Raw genomic sequence first — 19,952 nt, forward strand, 5'->3', positions numbered from 1 at the left:
TTCAGCTATGATTTTTATAAACTATTTCTTACCAACACTACAAATAACTCATGTTTCAAAATGGCATATAAAAATGAGCCCCCTCCCATGTCTACAAACACTTCACCCAATCTAACCACACCGTTCACATTTCCCACTTACCAGTTTCCCCCGATCTGCTTTATCTCCTTTTTGTTCCTAGGGAGCACCTCATCTCTTCTGTTCATACGCAGACATCGTAATTGTGGGTTATGATACATGAAAATAAATGATTTTAAATAACTTCTGTTAACGTTTCTTTTAATTTATGTGAGGTTAAATTTGACTGATACGGTTTTGATGCACTGCTACAGAAAGGGTTGAAGTGAACACTGCAAGCTGAGATGAGTGAGGCATGGAAAGAAAGGCATTTCCATTGCACAAAGCCACACAGAGCCACACATCTGCTGTTCACACAGTTACCTGCTAATCAGAACTGCTGCACTTAATGAACTGAGAACCGACACGGCACCACTCAGCTGCTGATCCACTCAGCTGCTTTATCAGCAAACGTGCCCAGCTGAAGGCAATCCAGGAAAAGCCGTATCACCAGCAGCACACGGCGGGGTCTGACTCACCATCTGGCACAGCTCCCAGTCACTGAATTCCCGAGAATTCCTCCACATTTCAGAAATGACAAAAGGGAACAGTCACCCAAGGGCATTCCCAAGAACATCAGGGATCCATTTCTCACTCAGGATTTACGCAGGGCAAATTTCCCTCAAGCTGGTGGTGTTTTCCTCTGCCTTTACTCAAAGACCCTTTCATAGACTCAACCGTGCCTTCAATTAAAGGATCAAGAACTGCATTCCTGCACACAGCACTTTTCAGTGTGCAATCACAGAGTATCAGTGTTACAAAAGGATGGGATAACAAACGTACCGCAGACCTTCTTTGACAAGCATTTCACCATTTCCCATCACGCGGGGTCTTCTATAACTTTCCATAACGTTCAACTGGTGCTTTTATAAATAGCAGAACTAACTGATGATTTTGAGTTGGTTGTTAGGAAAAATTCCTTCTTGGAAAGAGCGGTGACGCATTGGAACAGGCTGCGGGGAGGTGGTGGAGTCACCGACCTTGGAGGGGTACAAGGAAAGGGTCAATGTAGCACTGAGGGATGGTGGGGATGGGCTGAAGTTGGACGAGGTGATCATGGAGGTCTTTCCCAACCTTAATGACTCTACTGCATCCAGTTTTCGTATTGAGGTAACCAAATAATGGCTTTCTTTCTGTCACTGATCCATTGACTCAGACAATACTTCATGCTGGGAGGTTCCTAACTGCTCAAAGCCGCCCTGGAGCTTCATTGTCCTCACAGGGAAAAATGTTTCTTTTGCATCAGCACAGCCTTCACAATGGGCTGAAATGAATCCAGTACCACCTGGGCTCCACAGCTTAACCTCTTCTACACGCCTCCTGTCCTGACTCCTGCATATTTTACACCAATTCTTCACGGTGTCTCCGTGGTGGCCACTACCAGCGCAGCTCACACATTGCTCTGCCCTCCCTCACATCTGCACCTACAGAGCCTTGTTGAATAACGATGTCGCTGCGCACAGACGTGCATTTATTGAGCATCGCAAACAAAACCCGCACGTATCCAGGGCTCCACTGATGCCAATATGCGCTGCCGTCCGTGCGCGGGGTGGGCACGGGCCAAGGTGTGTTCAGGGGGGTGATGGTGATGATGGTGATGGTGATGATGATGGTGATGGTGATGGTGATGGTGATGATGGTGATGGTGATGGTGATGGTGATGATGGTGATGGTGATGGTGATGATGGTGATGGTGATGATGGTGAGGGAAGTCCCCTTCCTGCGCCCGGAAGTCCCCGCAGCTCCTCTGGTTCGGCGCGGCTCTTTCGCAAGGTCGGGCGATGCTGCGCTGGCAGCCCCCCGCCCGGCGGCTCTCAGCGCCGTAACCCCCCTGTTTCTCCTCCTCTCCCTCCCCCCGGCTCCCATCCCGTCCCATCCCGGCTCCCTGCACCGCGGGCTTCCCCCGCTCTGCCGCCCGCTGCCGCCTGCAGGTCGCCCCGCTGCGGGCTTCCCCGCTCCGTAAGCGGCGTCGGGGCGGGGCCCGCGGCTTTAAAGGCGGGCGGCTCTTCCTGCGCTGGGGGAGGCGGAAGAACGAAGCGCCGAGCAGCCGTCGGACCGTGTCCGAGGGGTCCATGCACCTGGCCGGGATACTGCAGAGCCCGTCCCCCGCCATGTGCTCGGTGAGCGAGGCCGGCAGCACCGACCCGTTGGTGGCACGATTCAGGCAGGTGGAGGAAACGCTGGAAAAGCTGCACCGGGAGAACAGGAGCCTGAAGAGCAAAGTGCCCCGGTACAACGCCCTCTGCACCCTGTACCACGAGTCCGCGCAGCAGCTCAAGCACCTTCAGCTGCAGCTCGCAGCCAAGGAAGCCACGGTGCGGGAACTGCGGGGCAGCCTGGCCCGGCAGCAGCAGCAACAACAGCCGGGGGCTGGAGGGGAAGGAGCCGAGCCGGCACGTTCGCTGGTGGAGAGTTTGCTGGAGCAGCTGGAGCAGGAACGGGAACGGCTGAGGGACAGCGAGCGGCTCTCGGGGCTCAGAGTGGAGGCGCTGAACAAGGTGAGGAGTGCGGGGAGCTGCGGAGCTGCTTTACTGTGTTGCTTTACTCGAGGACAGGCTGAGGGCTGGGGCTGCTCAGCATGGAGAACAGAAGGCTCCGGGGAGCAGCTCGGCAGTGAAGGACCTGGGGGTCCTGATGGACGAAAGACTCAACATGAGCCAGCAGTGCGCTCTGGCAGCCCGGAAAGCAAATGGGATCCTGGGCTCCATCAGGAGAGGGGTGGTCAGCAGGGATAGGGAGGTGATCGTCCCTCTCTACTCTGCTCTTGTGAGGCCCCATCTGTTGTACTGTGTCCAGGTGTGGAGCCCTCAGTACAAAAAAGACATGGAGATTTTGGAAAGGGTCCAGAGGAGGGACAGGAAGATGATCAGGGGGCTGGAGCACCTCCCCTATGAGGACAGGCTGAGGGAGTTGGGTTTGTTCAGCCTGGAGAAGAGAAGGTTGCGGGGTGACCTCATTGCAGCCTTTCAATACCTGAAGGGAACTTACTGCCAGGAGGGGAGTAAACTCTTGGAAAGGGCTGATAATAGCAGGACACGGGGAAATGGTTTTAAGTTAAAAGAGGGAAGATTTAGGTTGGATGTTAGGGGGAAGTTCTTTGCTAGGAGAGTGGTTAGGCCCTGGAACAGGCTGCCCAGGGAGGTTGTGGATGCCCCGTCCTTGGAGGTGTTCAAGACCAGGTTGGACGGGGCCCTGGGCAACCTGATCTAGTAAAGGTGTATGTTTGGTGGCCCTGCCAGGCAGGGGGGTTGGGACTACATGATCCTTGAGGTCCCTTCCAACCCGGGTCATTCTGTGATTCTGTGGCAGAGCTGAGAGTGGCCCTTCAGTATCTAAAGGGGGGGGTATAAGATGGAAGGGGACCGAGTCTTCAGCAGGATCTGTTGGGATAGGACAAGGGGAAATGGTTTCAAACTAAAAGAGGGGAGGTTTAGATGAGGTATAAAGAATAAAGCTTTGTACAATAGTGGTGGTGGGGTTGCCCAGCTCTGCTGGATGTGCCACCCCTGGACATAGCCACGCTGGCAGAATGCTCTGAGCACCTCGTGGAGCTGGAGGTGTCTGTGCATTGCAGGGCAGTTGGACCAGATGGCCTTTAAGGCTCCCCTCCAGCTCAGAAGATGCTATAAACTCCTTGCACCAGATGAAGTAGTTGGTACAAATGAAGTACAGATGATGGGTAACGCCGCTTTCTCCATTATCTTTGTGAAAGCAATGGCTGGCGTTGTGTTGACAGTGAAAGCACTTCAGCATTAGGAGCTTTGCACTCTGCATAGTGACGAGGCAGACAGGGGGAGATCGGATCCCTTTTCTGATGCAGCACAGAGCTGTGCCCCCTCCCACCCCCAGGACCTATTTCTGGAGCTGCCGCTAAGACTTTCCCATGCTCAGTCTAAGAATGCTTGAAGAATTTCTAAGCCTTTCTTTCTGTATGAAGCCATATAAAGGAGGAATTTCCGACCCAAGAAGCAGTACTTAAAATTGAAACAAGTGTTTTTGTCATAAGCCCTCTCTTGACCTAATGTTTGTACAAAACGATTTCCACATATGACGCTCACCTAAAACACATGTAAATGTGTTCAGGTCTGGAAATTCGTAGTAAGAGATGATCTTAGTGGCGCTTGCAGACCAGTGGGATCCAAATATGTTCCAAAGTCTGATGCTGAATGCCTTTAATCTGTAGCAAAGGGGAAATTCAGCACCATATGAAAGAATGTGTTAGTAATAAGAACGAGTGCTATTTCTGTAAGTTAGACTGAAAACTACTTCTTCAGAAATACAATGCTGAGATTGATGCCACCAGAAATAATGATGAGAAGACACTTTCTGAAGTCATTGCCCCGTGTGGTGGCGGTGCTTCCTCTGACTTTGATGCTCCTGAAGGACTGGGGGGGTCGAGTCAAGCTTGATTCCTTGCTCAGTGTCTGTGCTGGCACCCAAGGCAGTGCTGGCTCTGCAGAGATCTGCCACTCACTGGCATCCTTTGCTTTTTGAGGATGCTGGGCACAGACTGCTTTTGGCAGTCAGGACTGGTATAGTATGAGTGCATGCTGCTTGAGTGCGGTCATACCTGTCTGTAAGCTGCCTTCTTCCCTCTCAGAGAACATAGGTTTGATGCTAACAACTTGCTGCAATGTGGATGACCCACAGTCTTGATTCAACAACAGTTCTAAGGTTGTGCATTTGTATAGAATGGATCTATTTTTACCTTATAAGTACTTTGCAGGGAGTAATAGGTGCAATATGGAACTGCTGCAATCTAAAATTCTATCTTATGCTTTGGCTTTTGTGTTCACTACGCTTTAAATAACTTCCTCCTCCCTTACGTTTAGGAGGTGCAGAAGTTGAATCAGCAGCTAGAGGAGAAAAACGCAGAGATAGAGCAGATGATAAATCAGCCTCCATACGAAAAGGAGAGAGAAATCTTACGACTTCAGAAGAGCTTGGCAGAGCGGGAGAAGGCTCAGGCCACCAGTGATGTTCTGTGCAGGTCACTGACTGATGAAACTCACCAACTTCAACGCAAATTAGCATCCACAGCAGAAATGTGTCAACATCTGGCAAAATGTTTAGAAGAGAAGCAAAGAAAAGAGAAGGGGAATTCGGATGACCAGATTGCTACTGAAAGATCTAATCAGGTATCTTTACAGCTGCTATGTTTTGTGTACGTACTACTAGCTTCTGAGGTACTCGTTATAATACAATAGCTATAACTGGGTGCAGTGAGAAACACGCCTTCAGATAATTTGACTCACTGACTGCAATTCTTCCCTGCACGTCCAGCAGGCAGATACCATCCTGAGACTGAAGAATGTGTGCATCACTAGATGGTGCTGTGTTTTTGAAGCTGATACGTGATGACTGCTGACAGCATCTAAATCACAGAATAAGGAATAATTCTTTTCAAGTGGTGTTTCTATTAACAACTCTATGGCACGTGGCTTTGTACGCGTAGTATGGAGCTACAGGAGGTTGGTTAGGAAAGAGCGGGTCAAAATGTCTTACCTATTTTTGCTCTGGGGTTCCCCTTTGCCCTCCCACTCTGAGATGATGTTTCTCTCCAGCAGACGTGTTTAGACAAACTGCTTCATGGTAGGGAAGGGGTAGAAATGTCCCTGGTGGGGGCAGAGGAGCTGCAAGCACCTGGATTTTGTGTTTGTTGTGAGGCCACAACACAGTGTTGTGTTGGCCTCACAACATCGTCACCTTAGTTGAAGCTTTTCAGTGTAGGGTAGAGTGTTGTTCCACTCTTCCAGAACTCACAGCGGGTTGCAGTGATGAAGTAATTCATGAAAATACTATAAGTGAGTAAAATTAGAGATGCTGCCTCTAAAACCAGATAGGATGAGTAAGATGCTGTAGCACTCCATAGCATGTGTTGTTCTGTTGGGTGATTTTGATCATGTAGTGGTGCAGCTGTGTTTCAGATGATTGTGCACCAATGATTTTGTGATATGTGCGTGTGTAAGTCACTTCCACTCTGTTAAACACTCAAGGAGCACTTCCAGAGGAAACTTAGTCGTGCTAAAACTACCTGTAAGAAACAGAGGTGGGGTTGGTATAAGAAGAAAAGACTTCATAAGGGACTTGAAACTTCCAGTATTCTCATACACGGTATAATTGATAGACAGGAAACTTGATTGACTTTGATGTATGTAATAACCAGCTAACCTTGTCCAGCGGGGACTTCCCTGTTGAAGAGAAATTTCAGAGGCAAGTACTAGCTGATTCTAGGGAATTTTGTACAAAAGTGCTCTGTATTACTCACGTACACTGGGGTTTTTTAAAGCAGATGTCACAACCGTATAAAAAAAAAAACTGGTGTCCTTTCGTCGATTTAGAAATTACTATTAAAAAGCCGCTTGCTTTCTCATAGTAGCCAAAATTGACAGTAAGAGCAGAGCAAGATGAAGACACGTTTGTGCCCTTGTCATGCATTTTCCCCACTCCAAATACGTTGTTTCCAATAACTTCGTGTCAACTGCCAAGTGCTGCTGTCAGCAGTGGATACCCTTTGGCATGTGAAGTGTGTGTTACTGGCCTTGTTGCTTCAGGAGGCTTTGAGTGAGATATGATGAGACCACACAGACATTTAAAAGGAATACTGAGGCAGTTAAAAACAAACAAACCTGACTACATGGTGCTTATTAAGATGAAAAGCTGTAGACTGTCCTCTGTATAGGAAAATAGAGAGAAAGGAGGCAGATGTACATATTTGTATTACTGATACCAAGTACTTATAAAAGAAATGACCTCCAGTATAACAGCATAGCTTAGTAATGCTTTCTTTATCTGACAGTTACAGGTATTAGACAATGAAACTTCACCTCAAGCCCTTATCTGCAAACTGCAAGAGGAAAACAGAATATTAAAACAAAAAGTAGCTCACGTGAGTACTTCATTTTTTATTAAGTAAGAATTGGATTATTTTGAATGACAGTATTTGGGTTAACCAGGCCTACCTGTTCCAAACTTAAAGGCCAGTTTAATGCAATTCCACGATGGTTTTAGTCCTTTCATGGCAGTCTTTGTTCTCTTGGCCAAGAACAGCTTATTATGTTATTTTAAATCTATTTTAGTTATTAAAAATACAATGCAGAAGGAAATGGCTTTCTTATTCCTTCCCTGCATTGATATTCCACTCCAGTAGAATGGCACTAGTTCAGGGGTGACTACCAACCCTTTGCATTCCATATGATTTGATACCATCTCTGTGACTTGGCAGATGGGGACAGCTGTCTATGGAGACCCAGTTTATGGGTTAATGACCTTCTGCTCTCCCATGGAGTAGCTCATCGGTAGTTGGTGGTGGAGACAGTGTACTATGTACTAGATATGTAGAGAAATTTGGGTCCTGCCTGTATAGACAATCTATGAGAGCCTGGAAGTTTGCATCTTCATGTTGTGACGCTACTGGGTGCTCTTTCAGGTGGAAGACTTAAATGCAAAATGGCAAAAGTACGATGCTAGTAGAGATGAGTATGTGAAGCGGCTCCACTTGCAGCTGAAAGAGCTGAAGTCGCAGCTGGAGCAGCAGCACGGTGTAGCTTCAGCACAAACCAATTCTGAGCTGATGCAGAAGGAGATAGTCCGGCTGAACAAGCTACTGGAAGAAAAAATGAATGAGTGCAAAAAATCAAGGAGAGAATTAGAAGAAGTGAAGAAGGCCAGAGAAGGAGATAATGAGCGCATACAAATGCTGGAGCAACAGGTTCACTTCTTATTTATTTATTTATTTCCCCCCCCCTCCTAGATTTGGGAGTTCTTTCTTTTTAGCCAGACCTCAAATGTTTCCCTTTTGCCACTTGTCTCATTGGGCTACTTAACAACACTTGGAAAAAGAAACCCTCCCTAAAGGATTACAAGCAGCTCTGCTGCCATTACAGTATTTTTATGTCTGTGTTTGACAAAATATTACAATATGTAAGATCTGAAAAAGAAATACAGCTGCATTTAAAGCACAGATATGATAGAGATGGTCTGAGATTCTGGAAAGAAATGCTTACAAAGCAGAGTCTCAGCCCCAACTATTTGGGAGCTATTGCTAATAGGTGAATGGTTGGACTGGATGATCTTTTAGGTCTTTTCCAACCTTGGTAATTCTATGATTCTATTTAATCTCACCTGCCATACTCTTACTAAAATGTTGACATAATTCTTTTTCAGGTCCTAGTTTACAAAGATGATTTCACGTCAGAGAGATCAGACAGGGAACGAGCACAGAGTAAAATACAAGAACTTCAGCAGGAAATTTCATGTCTGCAACACCAGCTAGCAAGAAGACAAGAAAGCAAGAAGGTAAACAGACAAAACAAGTTTTTCAAATGAGAACATCTCATCTACAATGTACTCTTAGGAAAACATTAAGAAATCTTAGTACTTCTAAAACCTTTTCAGTTCAGTGCAGCATCACAAACTATTGGTTCATGGCTTTGTGTTGTAGTAGAAATTAATTCCACTACATACGTATCTCTTTCCAGCCCATTTTCCCTCTTTTCATTGACCACAGTAATAGTGAATTGTTATAAGGAAGAGAGGGCAAATTGACTTTTGTAACAGCGGCGTCTTTAAAGTCTCATGCTGGCTCTGCCCTGTTTTCTACAAACCTGCTTTTTCTTAATAGAACTTTAAAAATGTTGCCTGTTTCCAAATTGTCAGGTAAAGACATAAGCCACGTTCCAGATTAAGGTGGTAAAATTATTTTGGAGATAGACTTTTACTTCATTTTATTTTATTTTTCCTCAAGAGCTCTTCTTTCTCTTTCTAGGACTCCAGAGACACAAGTAGTCGCTTCAGAGTTCACACTGGTAACCAAAATCATACGCATGTACAGACAAAAGTGGAACACCTACGAGGCAGCAGCCCAGGCCAACCAGGTGCAAGAAGAACAGCCTCACAGTCTGAACAGACTTCCCCACCTGCAGACAATGGAAACTCAGGATCAGAGGGCAGGGCACAGGGTGAACTTAGATGTCCTCATTGTATGAGGTTTTTCAGTGATGAACTCAGCGATGAATTTCTCAAGCATGTTACAGAATGTTGTCAATGACAATGTGATATGAGGCACATAAATCAATCACTACTCTATAGACAGTCAAACGTGGCCCATCTCCTATGGTCCTACACCAGAATAATTTAAATGGACACCTCTTAGGAACTAGGAGGACAAACAGGATCTACCTCTTATTTGATTTCACCTTTTCATGGACTCTATGAAATGACTTGGAGAAAAAGCAAAATGTTTTCGTGAAGAACTTAACAATTGCAAGCAATGCAAGCAGCAAGTGTAATGCAAACTCTACTATGAACTAAAGAAAACAAGATGTAGTGGTAACTGCCTTTAGACTGCAGTTTGACTCTTGAGTCTGATTGTTCACAACAGTCTGAAGGCTTGTGGAAAAAGAGTCGCTGAACTTGAAAACATCATTCTCTTCCAAACAGCACATGCTGAAGAATGGGGAAAGGAACCGTTTGGCACAAGATAAGAGAAATCTTGTACTTTATCTGGATTTAAAGTAAAAGTATTTTCTTGGAGATTGAAGCTGAACTGAAAAATCCTTATTTTCAACTGCAATCAGAAGTAAAGGAAGAATTGAAGGGCTGGTTGTTTATTGACTAACTCTAGCCTGTCTCTTTGCACAGAAACAATGTACAGGGATATTTATTTTTTTTTTCTGTGCCATAAAGAATTTACACGTTTGTGTAATTATTGACTGTATTCCAATTTTACTTAAGTATTTTTTATAATAAAAATGATTGTGCAGTCACTTTACTGTATTAGTAGTCAAAACTATCTTTTAGTGTATTTAAGTGTAAAAGAGTCTGCTCCTTATTGGCTTACTAAATGTCATGGTTTCAGGTATGAGTTATTCCATTCCTGCAGCGATAACCAGCATCTCAAACTATATTCAAATATGTTGAAAATCACTCATTTTAGAGGACAAATGACATTTCAGATGCATGGGAGTAAATTTAATGCCCTAACCTGCTGCACAACATTTGTGACTAGGCCATTGCTAGCTTAAATTTCTTCACATCCTGTCTACACTGGAGATAATCCCTCAGCTGTATGAGGAAGTTGTTTTAAGAAGAAGGATTAGACATAACAATGTCTACACGCTGGGGCTGGAGGGTTCTTCTCAGCCACAGCTCCAGTATTTCTCAGTAGGTCAGAGCTGGATGGTGTACAGACAAATATACCAAAGAAATCCACCCACCTTACTTTAACACCACCCCCATCTTCTGCTTTGCTTCCTTGAAGAGGATTTGTGCATTCACTCAGTCTATATTTGTACAGAACAGCTGGAAGAAGTAGAAGAGATTTTTCTTTCTTTTTTCTTCTTTATGGTGACCATTTCAAACATTTCCTTTTAAGGTCTTTGAGATTAGATGTAGCACCCAGAATATACGCTGAGAAAAATATGATTAAACTTCCTGTGGCACACAGCTAATCTCTCAATAGGTAGTTTATTTCTCTTGCCTTGCATCTCATTAGACAAACCATTATACATTAAGAAAAGCTCCTTTGGCCTCATGTAGTTTTTTCTCTGCCACTTGGGCTGCTGTCCATGTCGTGTATATCTTGGTTGGTCAAACAGTGAAAGCAACGCAATTTCTTTCCCAAAAGAAAGCAATGACAGTGCGTGAGTAAGAAAGGAACCGCGTAGAATGAAAGCGACTCGAACAGCATAAACTGTATGACCTTTCAGTAGCCATTTGTACGACATGTGTTCACTGAAAACACACTTGTAAAATTGCACAGGCTCTTGAAACCGTGCAAGAAGTCTGCATGACCACATGGGACTCAGTTCCTTATTTGCTGCACCAGTTGCCCAAGGCATCCAATGTAACCAAACCCCGTTATGGGCCCACTCTGATTGCTGTCAGTCTCTCGGCACTGATGAGCAGCACCCTCACTCGAGAGGCAGAACAGTACTGAAAGGCTGGCAGATGTACCCCTGTAGGCCTGTGGAGTCTGGAAGGAGACAGGAAACCATCTTGTATGAATGTGCTATCACACATTCAGAGATGCCTGGGTGTATTTGCCCAACTACCTTCGTGATTAAGTCCATCCCTTCTCCTAGAATTGCTCCCTCTTCAGAATCACCTTCCTCAAGTTTTGCTCTCCAGGACTGGCTCAGGGCTCCTGAGCAGTTCTCTCACTAATGACGATTTCAGACCACAGATTCAGTCTGAGTGTTGGCTAGTTAAGTCTTCATGGCTGCTGGATTTTATGATGCCATATTTTGGATGGGATTTTAAAGTAAATGCTGTTTACTTATAACGCCAGACTATGCCTGTTGCCATGCAGAAATAGGCCCTCAGCAGATTATCATGACAGCAACTGTAGGCAAGAGTGACTCACTGAATCACAGAAGAGACAACTGGGAGAAACCTCAGCACTGAGTCCCCACCCCAAAAGCCCCAAGAGAAAGAAGATCAACAATAAAGTTGCCTTCTGTAGCACAGCAAGTACAGAACTACAGAACCAAGAGCCTAGAAATCCTCTCATTTTTCAGCAACTACAAGGCCATGCATTTCCCCCTCAACTGATTTATAGGGCATCAGATCTTTTAAAACAAGCCTTAAGTGACGCCTGACGATTAAGTGCTCATTAATGATAAAACCAATGACAAGAATAACATTTGTTCAAGAAGATACCTATGTTCTATGGCTGGGTTTTTTTTTAAACTTCTATTTCCTGTGGCTTTGCTGCATGTGTATATATAGAAAGCAAGGGAAATTCCAAGCAGCATGCCACAGCATCGCGCTCAGAACAGCAGCTTCTCACTCGAAAAAAAAAAGAGAAGTCTCAAACTCTTTTTCTGTAAAATCAATGTGAATTCAAAGTGTGCTGTAGTAAAATTTCTTAACAGCATGCTCCAGTAGCAACCAGCCTGTGAGTTTCAGCTACACATCTAAAGCATGAGAAATACCTGCACGTTATTAGGTCAAAGCAGCAAAGCAGAGCGATACCAGGTTAAGCAGCTCTCACTGCTGCTGTGTGCTCTGGCTTCTCACCTGGCACCTCACGTCCCCAGCTAAGGGCAGTGCCCAGCTGAGCTCACACACTGCAGCTTTCTAAGGACATGCTGCCTGAGGGTGTCACAGCTCCAGGAAGATCAGGAGAGCTTCTGAAGCTGCTCCTCCAGTGGATGTTCAAGGCACCGAGGTTCAAAGTGGCTCAGTGCCTCTGATCCTGCTGCCATTCAGTGCAGTCTCTCTTCTTCTCATTCTTACATCCACTTTTACCTCTTTTTACATTTATGAGTGAGAAGCCATTGGTGAAAGAACCTTTCATGACAAGTGCTGGTTGTCCAGTATCTGTAATGGCTGCTGACCTCCCTCAGGGGCTTGTGGTGTTACCACAGCACAGCGAGCACTGGACCAGCGGGGGGGTTATGAGAAAGCTTATTTCTAGGTGGCACTAAAAAACAACACAACAAAAACACAGCATTAGAAGCATATGATTAACTTAAAGGCACTTGTTCCCCAGCTCAGTTCCCAGCACCAACTCACGGACCAGGATGAACAGGACGGTGCTGACTGCTCACACTGTCAGCCACCCACTCAGTGCCACACCAACGCATCCAATCTCTTTGCTAAATCTGCAGTGACACAGAAAGCATCTCCTCCCCACTCCAAGAGGCACCTTACTGCCTTGGCTACGTGCACGTATCATAGGCAGCTTTCACAGGTGGAGTACATGTGTTATGAGGTGAGCCCTGTGTTGGCCCCACTAGGTCTCCTCATGGGTGATGGACCAGCCCATGCCTGGCTCCAGGTGTGCCCCCACAGCCCTCCCCAGTCAGGGCCAGCTGCAGCTCACCCCACAGCAGCCACCTGCACCAGCCAGCTGGGAACACAGCTCAGAGGAGCAAGGTGATGCTCACAAAGCGAGGCCACACTACAGGGCAGAGCCTCCACCTCCCTCAGGACACAGCTGAGCCCCTCTTACCTGCTCCTTAACAGCACAAGACCACCTCTAACCTCCATGTCACAATGGGGCAGCCCAAGAGCCAAAAGATGACAGCAGTGCAGGTGCTGGAGTCCACTCAGCCAGAGCCTTACTTACAACACAACATCACCCCCAGAGCACATAATTTCCATGTAAGTAAACAACACCTAAACAGCACCTGCTACACACGAGGTGGGCACTAAGGGTGTATTTTCAATCTCTCCCCATGTTTCCAGCTCACCTGGGCATGGCACTGGGGAAGGTCTCCTTCCTGGGAGCAGCTCTCCAGGGACACACATCCCCTGCTATGGGGTTGGCAAACTCTTCCCTGCGAGAAACAGCTTTTACCTGGGTCTCTGGATCAAACAGATGCTCACTGTAAATGGTTAGGATGATTCTTGGGGTGAGGGATGTGTTCCCCTGTCCTCAGCAAGGCAGCTGGGATGTGTGGGAAGATAGTGCTTTGCTGCAGCACTCTGCAGAGCAGGGACATCATAAGAAACAAGCGTACGTACGAGATATGCCTACATCAAGGTGCAAACGCTGTTCAGAGTTTTCATTTATCAGCTGCAGGAGTCCTCACTGACTACAAATACAGAATTCAATTAAAATAAACCAACAGACCTCAGTGGCCTACTCTAGAGCTCTTAACTGCTCTTAGAACAATAACCCTCCAGTTACCAGCACTCATTTGTTCAGGATGCTCTTGGCTGGGTGAGCGTGTCCTGAGGGGAAGAGGTACAAGAGTCCAGAGCACATTGAGACTCTGCTAAGATGGGCTGCAGCCTCCTGAGAGAGCAAGAAGAGCAGCAGCCATCAGCATCCCCAGACAGGAAGCTGCACTACCTGTAACTGTGAGATGAGGCCTAACGCCACACATGAAAAACAGCCCCCTGAAAAGCAAGTGATGGGATGAAAATGAAAGCAACGTGGCACCACGAAGGAGGGAAAGAGGAATGCAATGGATTGAATTCATAGGGAGGAGCCAGTCTGAGTAGGAGAATATGGTGAAGTTTGCTTGAAAGAGACAGCAAGACAAGCAGGTGACACGGAGACAAGGCAGTGGGACCACAGCACGGTGCTTTAAAGGCAGCTCTGCACACTAAGTCATCTTTTTAGATGAATCTCTGTGGCTGACATGAGGAGCCAGCGTGGGGTGCAGGCAGGCTTCCCCCTCCCACACAAGATCCATTCTTTGATAACCAGACGTGGAATCCCCTAAACTTGCTGCACGGTGGCAGCTCCTGGGAAGGCACGGCGTGCAGTGGAAAAAATTGATTAGCGCAGCCACCACCACCCCAAGAATGACTGGCAACTGATTTTGTGAACTCCTGGGGCTTTGTTGTGTTGCACTTACATACCCTTCACACCACAACGCGTCCCCTCCCACAGAATGTCAAAGCCTTCAGCTCCTAAGAATAACCACTCAGGGCAAAAATAGCATGTGCTGTGCAGTGCTCGCGTGCAGGGGGCATTTCATCGCTCTCATCATTCTCCTGAGCTCAGGATTTGGGCTCATCTGGCCCCACGTTCCCATCTCCCACTGGCATCTCCCTTCTCAGGTAGTTTTATCTCTGTGGTTTCCAGGTGACTCTTTCAGGGAAAGTTTACTGGAGCTCCGTCCTTCCTGAAACGGCAGCAAAACCGAATAACCACATCCTCTTAGCACAGCCCAGGAACTTCAAAAGTGCAGTGTTGCAAAACAGCAGCAGCATGGGGACACGCTCCCTTCTGCCTCTGCTGTGCTCTTGCATGCACCAACATCAGTTGTTGCACACATGGTGCAGCAATAAGGTTGAGAAATACTTAAGCAGTAAAACCAGTTCTCACAGGCTGAGTGCTACTTTTTCCCCCTCCTTGCAGGCAGCTTTGGAGTGAACCCCTGCAAAGATTCACTTGCTCTGAGAGTATTTGCAAGTATTTCTTTTTCGCTGCAATAGTTTAAAAACAAATACTCAGAGAAGAGACAGTAACTTCTAATAGGGAAGTTTCTTCCCTAATTGAAGGGTTACATAATGCCCCCAGCACCCAGAGAAAAGGATGCCCATAAATAAGAAGCTGGTTTTGGGTACTTAGGGTGATTCTTCTGCATCTTGGAGCAGCTGATTTTCAAGCTGGTGTTAACGCTGCTATGAGGCTTCAGAGTAAGCAGTTACCATTTGACTGAATGGTTGGGAGAAAGGAAGGAAGGCTGGAAGGAAGCTCTGCAGATGGTTTAAACCCAGCCCCACACCTATAGCAGGTCACCCAGGCCTGCAGCCAGCTTGGTTTGCATCATCCTCATTTGCCTGGACTGTGTTCAAGCAAAAATATCCACACAACAATGAACTGCAAAACTAAATAAAATGAAGCGTCTGCTGATTTCAGTGAATTGTCATGCTTTAAGAACAATAAATAACAGGCCTATTGCTCTCCTTTCCCCAGAACTCATCCTGAGATTTGTTTATTCACTACTACACACAACATTCAAGATCTACAGATCAATAAAATACGTGTAGCATGGACATACAAAAGAGATATCTAAAACCTCAGCTGAACAGAACCCATAGGTTACACAGTTAGGAAAGTAATCAGTGCTTAACAATCAGAACATGGCTTCTTTGGCATAGCTTCCAAGACAAACACTACTTCAAGTGCTTGTAAGCATGATGACACTGCCCATTGCTGGCAGGGGTGGGCAGTGAAGAGAAACCCCAGCTAACACACTGGTTCAAAGAGAGAGCCCTGAAAGCCTTTCAGGTCCAAGGCAGGTACCTCTCTCATAACTTGGGTGCCCGAGTTACAGCAAGGAAAAGCCCAACAGAATGTTCCCACTATAAATCTCGTTCCTTCCTGATTTACAGACTTCTCAGTCTGTAGCTTCTGTACTTTCTGCAGCTTGTGAAGGTTTTATGATAAACCTGGGGGTACTGCAACTATTTCCACTTGTTTGTTGTGTCTGATTTCCTCACTGCTCTATTGGATGATCTTTATAAAAGGGTCCTTCGCTTTGTCGTTGCTCTCCCACTTTGTGCAGACTATGAATCACACCAGATCATGTGCAAACTAGTGGGCGACAACAAAAATCCCTTACGATTGTTGTGAGATTTTGCAGTATTCCCCCCTTGGTATTAAGACCTTGATGTGACTCCTTTGTTCATCAAGGTGAGGAAATAGCAGTGTTGACTAAGACCAAGCAGTCACACTGGAAACTCTCACATGAGTTTGCAAGTGCATTGTGAACACGGCCTTGCAGCCCGAGTGCTTTTCCCTAAGCTGCATTGAGGTGACCCGGTGATGCTGATCCTTGTATAACTCAGGAACTAGAACTGCTATTGTTTTCCAATCCAAGATCTAAAGTGCAGATACTAACAGTGAAGGAAGGAAGGGTGCAGCTCAGCACTGATGTTACTGAACTGCTGAGCTTAACATGTTGCCATTCATCGGCAAAGCACATGTGAGAAGCTGGTTAAATGTTTTGAATTCTCATAAGTGGTCTTGTTTGGGAAGTGATAGAGAAACTCCAGAAGATCAAAAAGGACAAACATCTTTAAAACAAAGAAAATAATTGTTTATCTTCAAATCCCTCACCTCCAGAAAAGAGCAAGCATATGAAATCAAGTACCTACCTGACAGCAAGGAAGTGCTTTATCCTTGACAAATCCATGCTGGCTGCTACGCCTGGTCAAACTGAGCTTCCTCCTTTTATAGGATAGCAGCTCCTGGGAATAGTTAACAAATATCATGGGAATGAGAGTGTCGATACCTTTCTGACACGGCATTTTCCATAAGTCAACTGAGGAAAGTATTACCTCTAAGTGTGCAAAAACCCATCAGTTGAAGAATATATCATCTAGGTGACTTAAAGATTGGTCCTGGGTCAAACACACAAATATTCCCATTGCCACCAATGGAGCTAGGTCAGACATTAACATTCACATACAGACCTCAAGCTAAAAGAAGGTGCAAGCACAAAGCTGACAAATCAGAATAGGTTCTGGACAGCTGGTTTGAAAAATGCAGACAATTCAGAAAGTGTTAGGTGATTTCAGGACTCGTTAATTGCATAAACACAGGACAAGGAATCATTAACAGGGCAATTCCTCAGAGCGGCTCAGAGGCTGGAATGAGTCACACATTGCTGTAAATAAGTCAGACATCAAACTGCAAGAAAACAAACAGGAGCTTTGTCAGCTGGATATGAAGAAATCCCTCTGTGCTGCATTAGCAAAGTGCAGCTGCACTGAGCTTTGAAACCTCTACATCAAGAAAAATGTGGGGAAAACAGACAAAAGAACAAGGGAGTTTCTAAGGAAAGGATCAGAAGCTATGACAACAGGTCAGAAGGCTGAGGAAAGCCAGGCTGTACCCTTGTGGAAGGCAGGGAAGCTACACAGTCTCCTTCCAGCCCAGCAAATTACATCAGTTTTCCCAATTAGAAAAGTCCTTGCAGTCTTCCCAGGGAAATTTTCTCTTTCCTGCCATTGTTGAGGCTCGGGCTGTAGATCTACATCCCTCCTCCAGGAAGGTTGTGAAGCCCCGTGCCAGCTGGCAGCCCTGCTGTGCTCTGTAGGAGCATCTTCAAGCCCAGCTCAGGCACCCCCAGGGACGCAGAAATCCCTCCTTCTATTTCACTTGACACCAAGCACAGCAGCTCCTCACTGCTACCTGTCCCTTCTCAGACACAGCATGCATCACACAGTACTCCAGTACTGAACCTGAAGGAAGCCAGGCCATGTATTGCCTCCTGTGCTTGGCTCACAGCACTGCCCACAATGCACTGTCCAAATCCACATATGCAAGTTAATACAACAGCACATGTCTGGGGACAGCAAACATGCGTGTTAGCATCTGGTGCCAGCACATAAACCTTTCCTACTGTAGGACAGTAGTGTGGCTATAGCAGGTAGCTCAGGGATGCCTTCTGGTTCAGTGCTGAACTCATCAACACCGATAGGCACATGAGCTTTCCTTTGGCTTCTCTCCTGGAAGAGCCAACAGTTTAACTGAGGTTAATCATAGAATCATAGAATTACCCAGGTTGGAAAGGACCTTGAAGATCATCAAGTCCAACCACAGCCTAACCATAGTACCCTAACTCTAACAACCCTCTGCTAAATCACATCCCTGAGCACCACATCCAAACTGCTCTTAAACACATAAGTTTCAATAAATATTCTTGTTCTTCTTGGTCATCTTTCTCCAAGATGAAACTAACTCTACAAAACTTCGCAAGTATCTCCAGTCCTGGCATTTTCAGTGATTTCAAATATCTAACCCTGTTTTAATTGCTTCCTTAAATACTGCAATTTGGAGATGACTTGGTTCCACATTCTGCAAAGTGCCCGCCTAAGAGCTGGGAAGCTGCACTTCCTCAAACTCATATAAAATGCAGAGGAACATTTTGTATCACCACGCACTACTCAGGACCTCCAGCACATTAACTTCCTTATTTGCCTGAACTGAATAAAAGACAGGGAAGGCTCTTCCACCAGCTGTGCAGACCCAACTCCTTCCTCTGATGCATGTTTCAAGAAGCTGAATCCCTTCTGACAGCTATTCTGCTCCTCTTTGCAGCCCCCTCTTCCCTTCTCCACCTACCTAGGCCGAGCCTTTCATTTCTTTTCTCTTGGCCCTCGCACAAGGCACCACCACCTTTGGGCAGACAGAGACATGGACAACTGCTGTACATGCAGAGTCAGGTTCAGCTGTAGCACCCTCCTATCAGTTTTCACCTTCCTTTTTCTTGACACTCTGGCAGCGGAGTCATCATAATAACTAATTTGGATTAGGCTTTAATCAACACTGGTGACTAACACAAAACAATAGAAGTGGAAAAAAAAAAAAGTACACTCCCCGTGACTTCTCTTTTCTAGACTGAACAAGTTCAGCTCTCTCAACCTGTCTCCACAGGAGAGCTGCTCCAGCCCTTTGATCATCTTTTTAGCCTTCCTTTAGACCCGCTCAAACAGCTCCATATCCTTCTTGTGCTGGAGGCCCCAGACAGAACTGCAGATGGGGTCTCATGAGGGCAAAGCAGAAGGGGACAATCCCCTCCCTTTCCTTGCTGGCCACCCCTCTTTTGATGCAGCCCAGGATACTGTTGGCCTTCCAAGCTTTCCCTTACTCAACGCTGTAACCCTGTCACAGAAGGCCAACAAATCTGTCAGGTGCAATTTGCCATTAGTGAAGCCGTGTTGACCAGTCATGTTTGTTTTCCACGTGCCTTAGCAGTGTTCAGGAGGGACGCCAGAAAAAATCATCCAAGAAAACAATGAATAAAAGCAGGTAAAATAGAAGGAAACACAACATGGATTTGCCTCAGCTCCAGTGTGTGACTCCACAGACACAACAGAGTGAATGGAAGGTGACAGAGTTCTTCAGAAATCCAAGTCAAGCGCTGCAGACTGAGGTCTCATTTATTTTATCTTTTATTAGCCTGTTATTTCTAAAAGAGAGAAAAAATGAACAGTTCCAGAAATAAGACCAGCGTTCTCTAGAACTCATCAAGATTCTATAGAAATTCATGAAAAGCTTCAGCCATAGCACTGGTGACTTCCTCCTGCTATTGGCTTCCAGAGCGCTGCTGGATGCCTGCGTTTCTTGGTGGACTTTGACATTTTTATAGTAGCTTTTTCTTGTAGGATCAAGAATACACAAACACAAAACACCAACAGACCAAGTCTCATGTTTTCACCTTCCTCTAAAAGAGAGTAGTGCGAGCCAATGACAGAAATCCTCAATGGCTGCAAAAGTCATGGCAGTTTGCATCCCTTAACCCTGCATTTAGGACGGCTTTTGAAATCAGATTCCTCATGCAGCACAGATTAGACTGCCAACATCAGCTTCCTGTTTTCTTTTAAGCTCTTTTCTTCTTAAAATCAAAACTTTTTTTTTT

At 45.9% G+C, this 19,952-nt stretch overlaps 1 protein-coding gene and 1 long non-coding RNA gene across 4 annotated transcripts; one reads left to right on the plus strand and one right to left on the minus strand.

The window, feature by feature from the left end:
• The first annotated feature begins 1,800 nt into the window (after window positions 1–1,800).
• Window positions 1,801–9,894, plus strand: TNIP2 (TNFAIP3 interacting protein 2). The gene is given in 8 exon segments (XM_015862925.2): window positions 1,801–1,862; window positions 1,865–2,047; window positions 2,050–2,615; window positions 4,950–5,255; window positions 6,917–7,006; window positions 7,547–7,828; window positions 8,284–8,415; window positions 8,885–9,894. Coding segments are annotated over 8 exon segments (1,902 nt in total). The 5' UTR covers window position 1,801; the 3' UTR covers window positions 9,167–9,894.
• On the minus strand, window positions 7,008–18,852 carry LOC107314055. 3 transcript variants are annotated; one of them, XR_001555284.2, is made up of 5 exons: window positions 16,867–17,541; window positions 16,684–16,776; window positions 14,437–14,702; window positions 10,335–10,419; window positions 7,008–9,035 (listed from the first exon to the last, which is right to left on the minus strand). It is a non-coding gene; the product is annotated as an uncharacterized LOC107314055 (long non-coding RNA). The 3 variants fall into 3 exon arrangements; XR_004307067.1 differs by lacking the exons at window positions 14,437–14,702; window positions 16,867–17,541 and adding an exon at window positions 18,656–18,852; XR_001555281.2 differs by lacking the exon at window positions 14,437–14,702 and having other exon boundaries at window positions 16,867–17,206.
• Between the last annotated feature and the right edge of the window lie 1,100 nt (window positions 18,853–19,952).

The sequence above is a fragment of the Coturnix japonica genome, chromosome 4 (genome assembly GCF_001577835.2).
Source record: "Coturnix japonica isolate 7356 chromosome 4, Coturnix japonica 2.1, whole genome shotgun sequence".
NCBI classification, from domain to species: domain Eukaryota; kingdom Metazoa; phylum Chordata; class Aves; order Galliformes; family Phasianidae; genus Coturnix; species Coturnix japonica.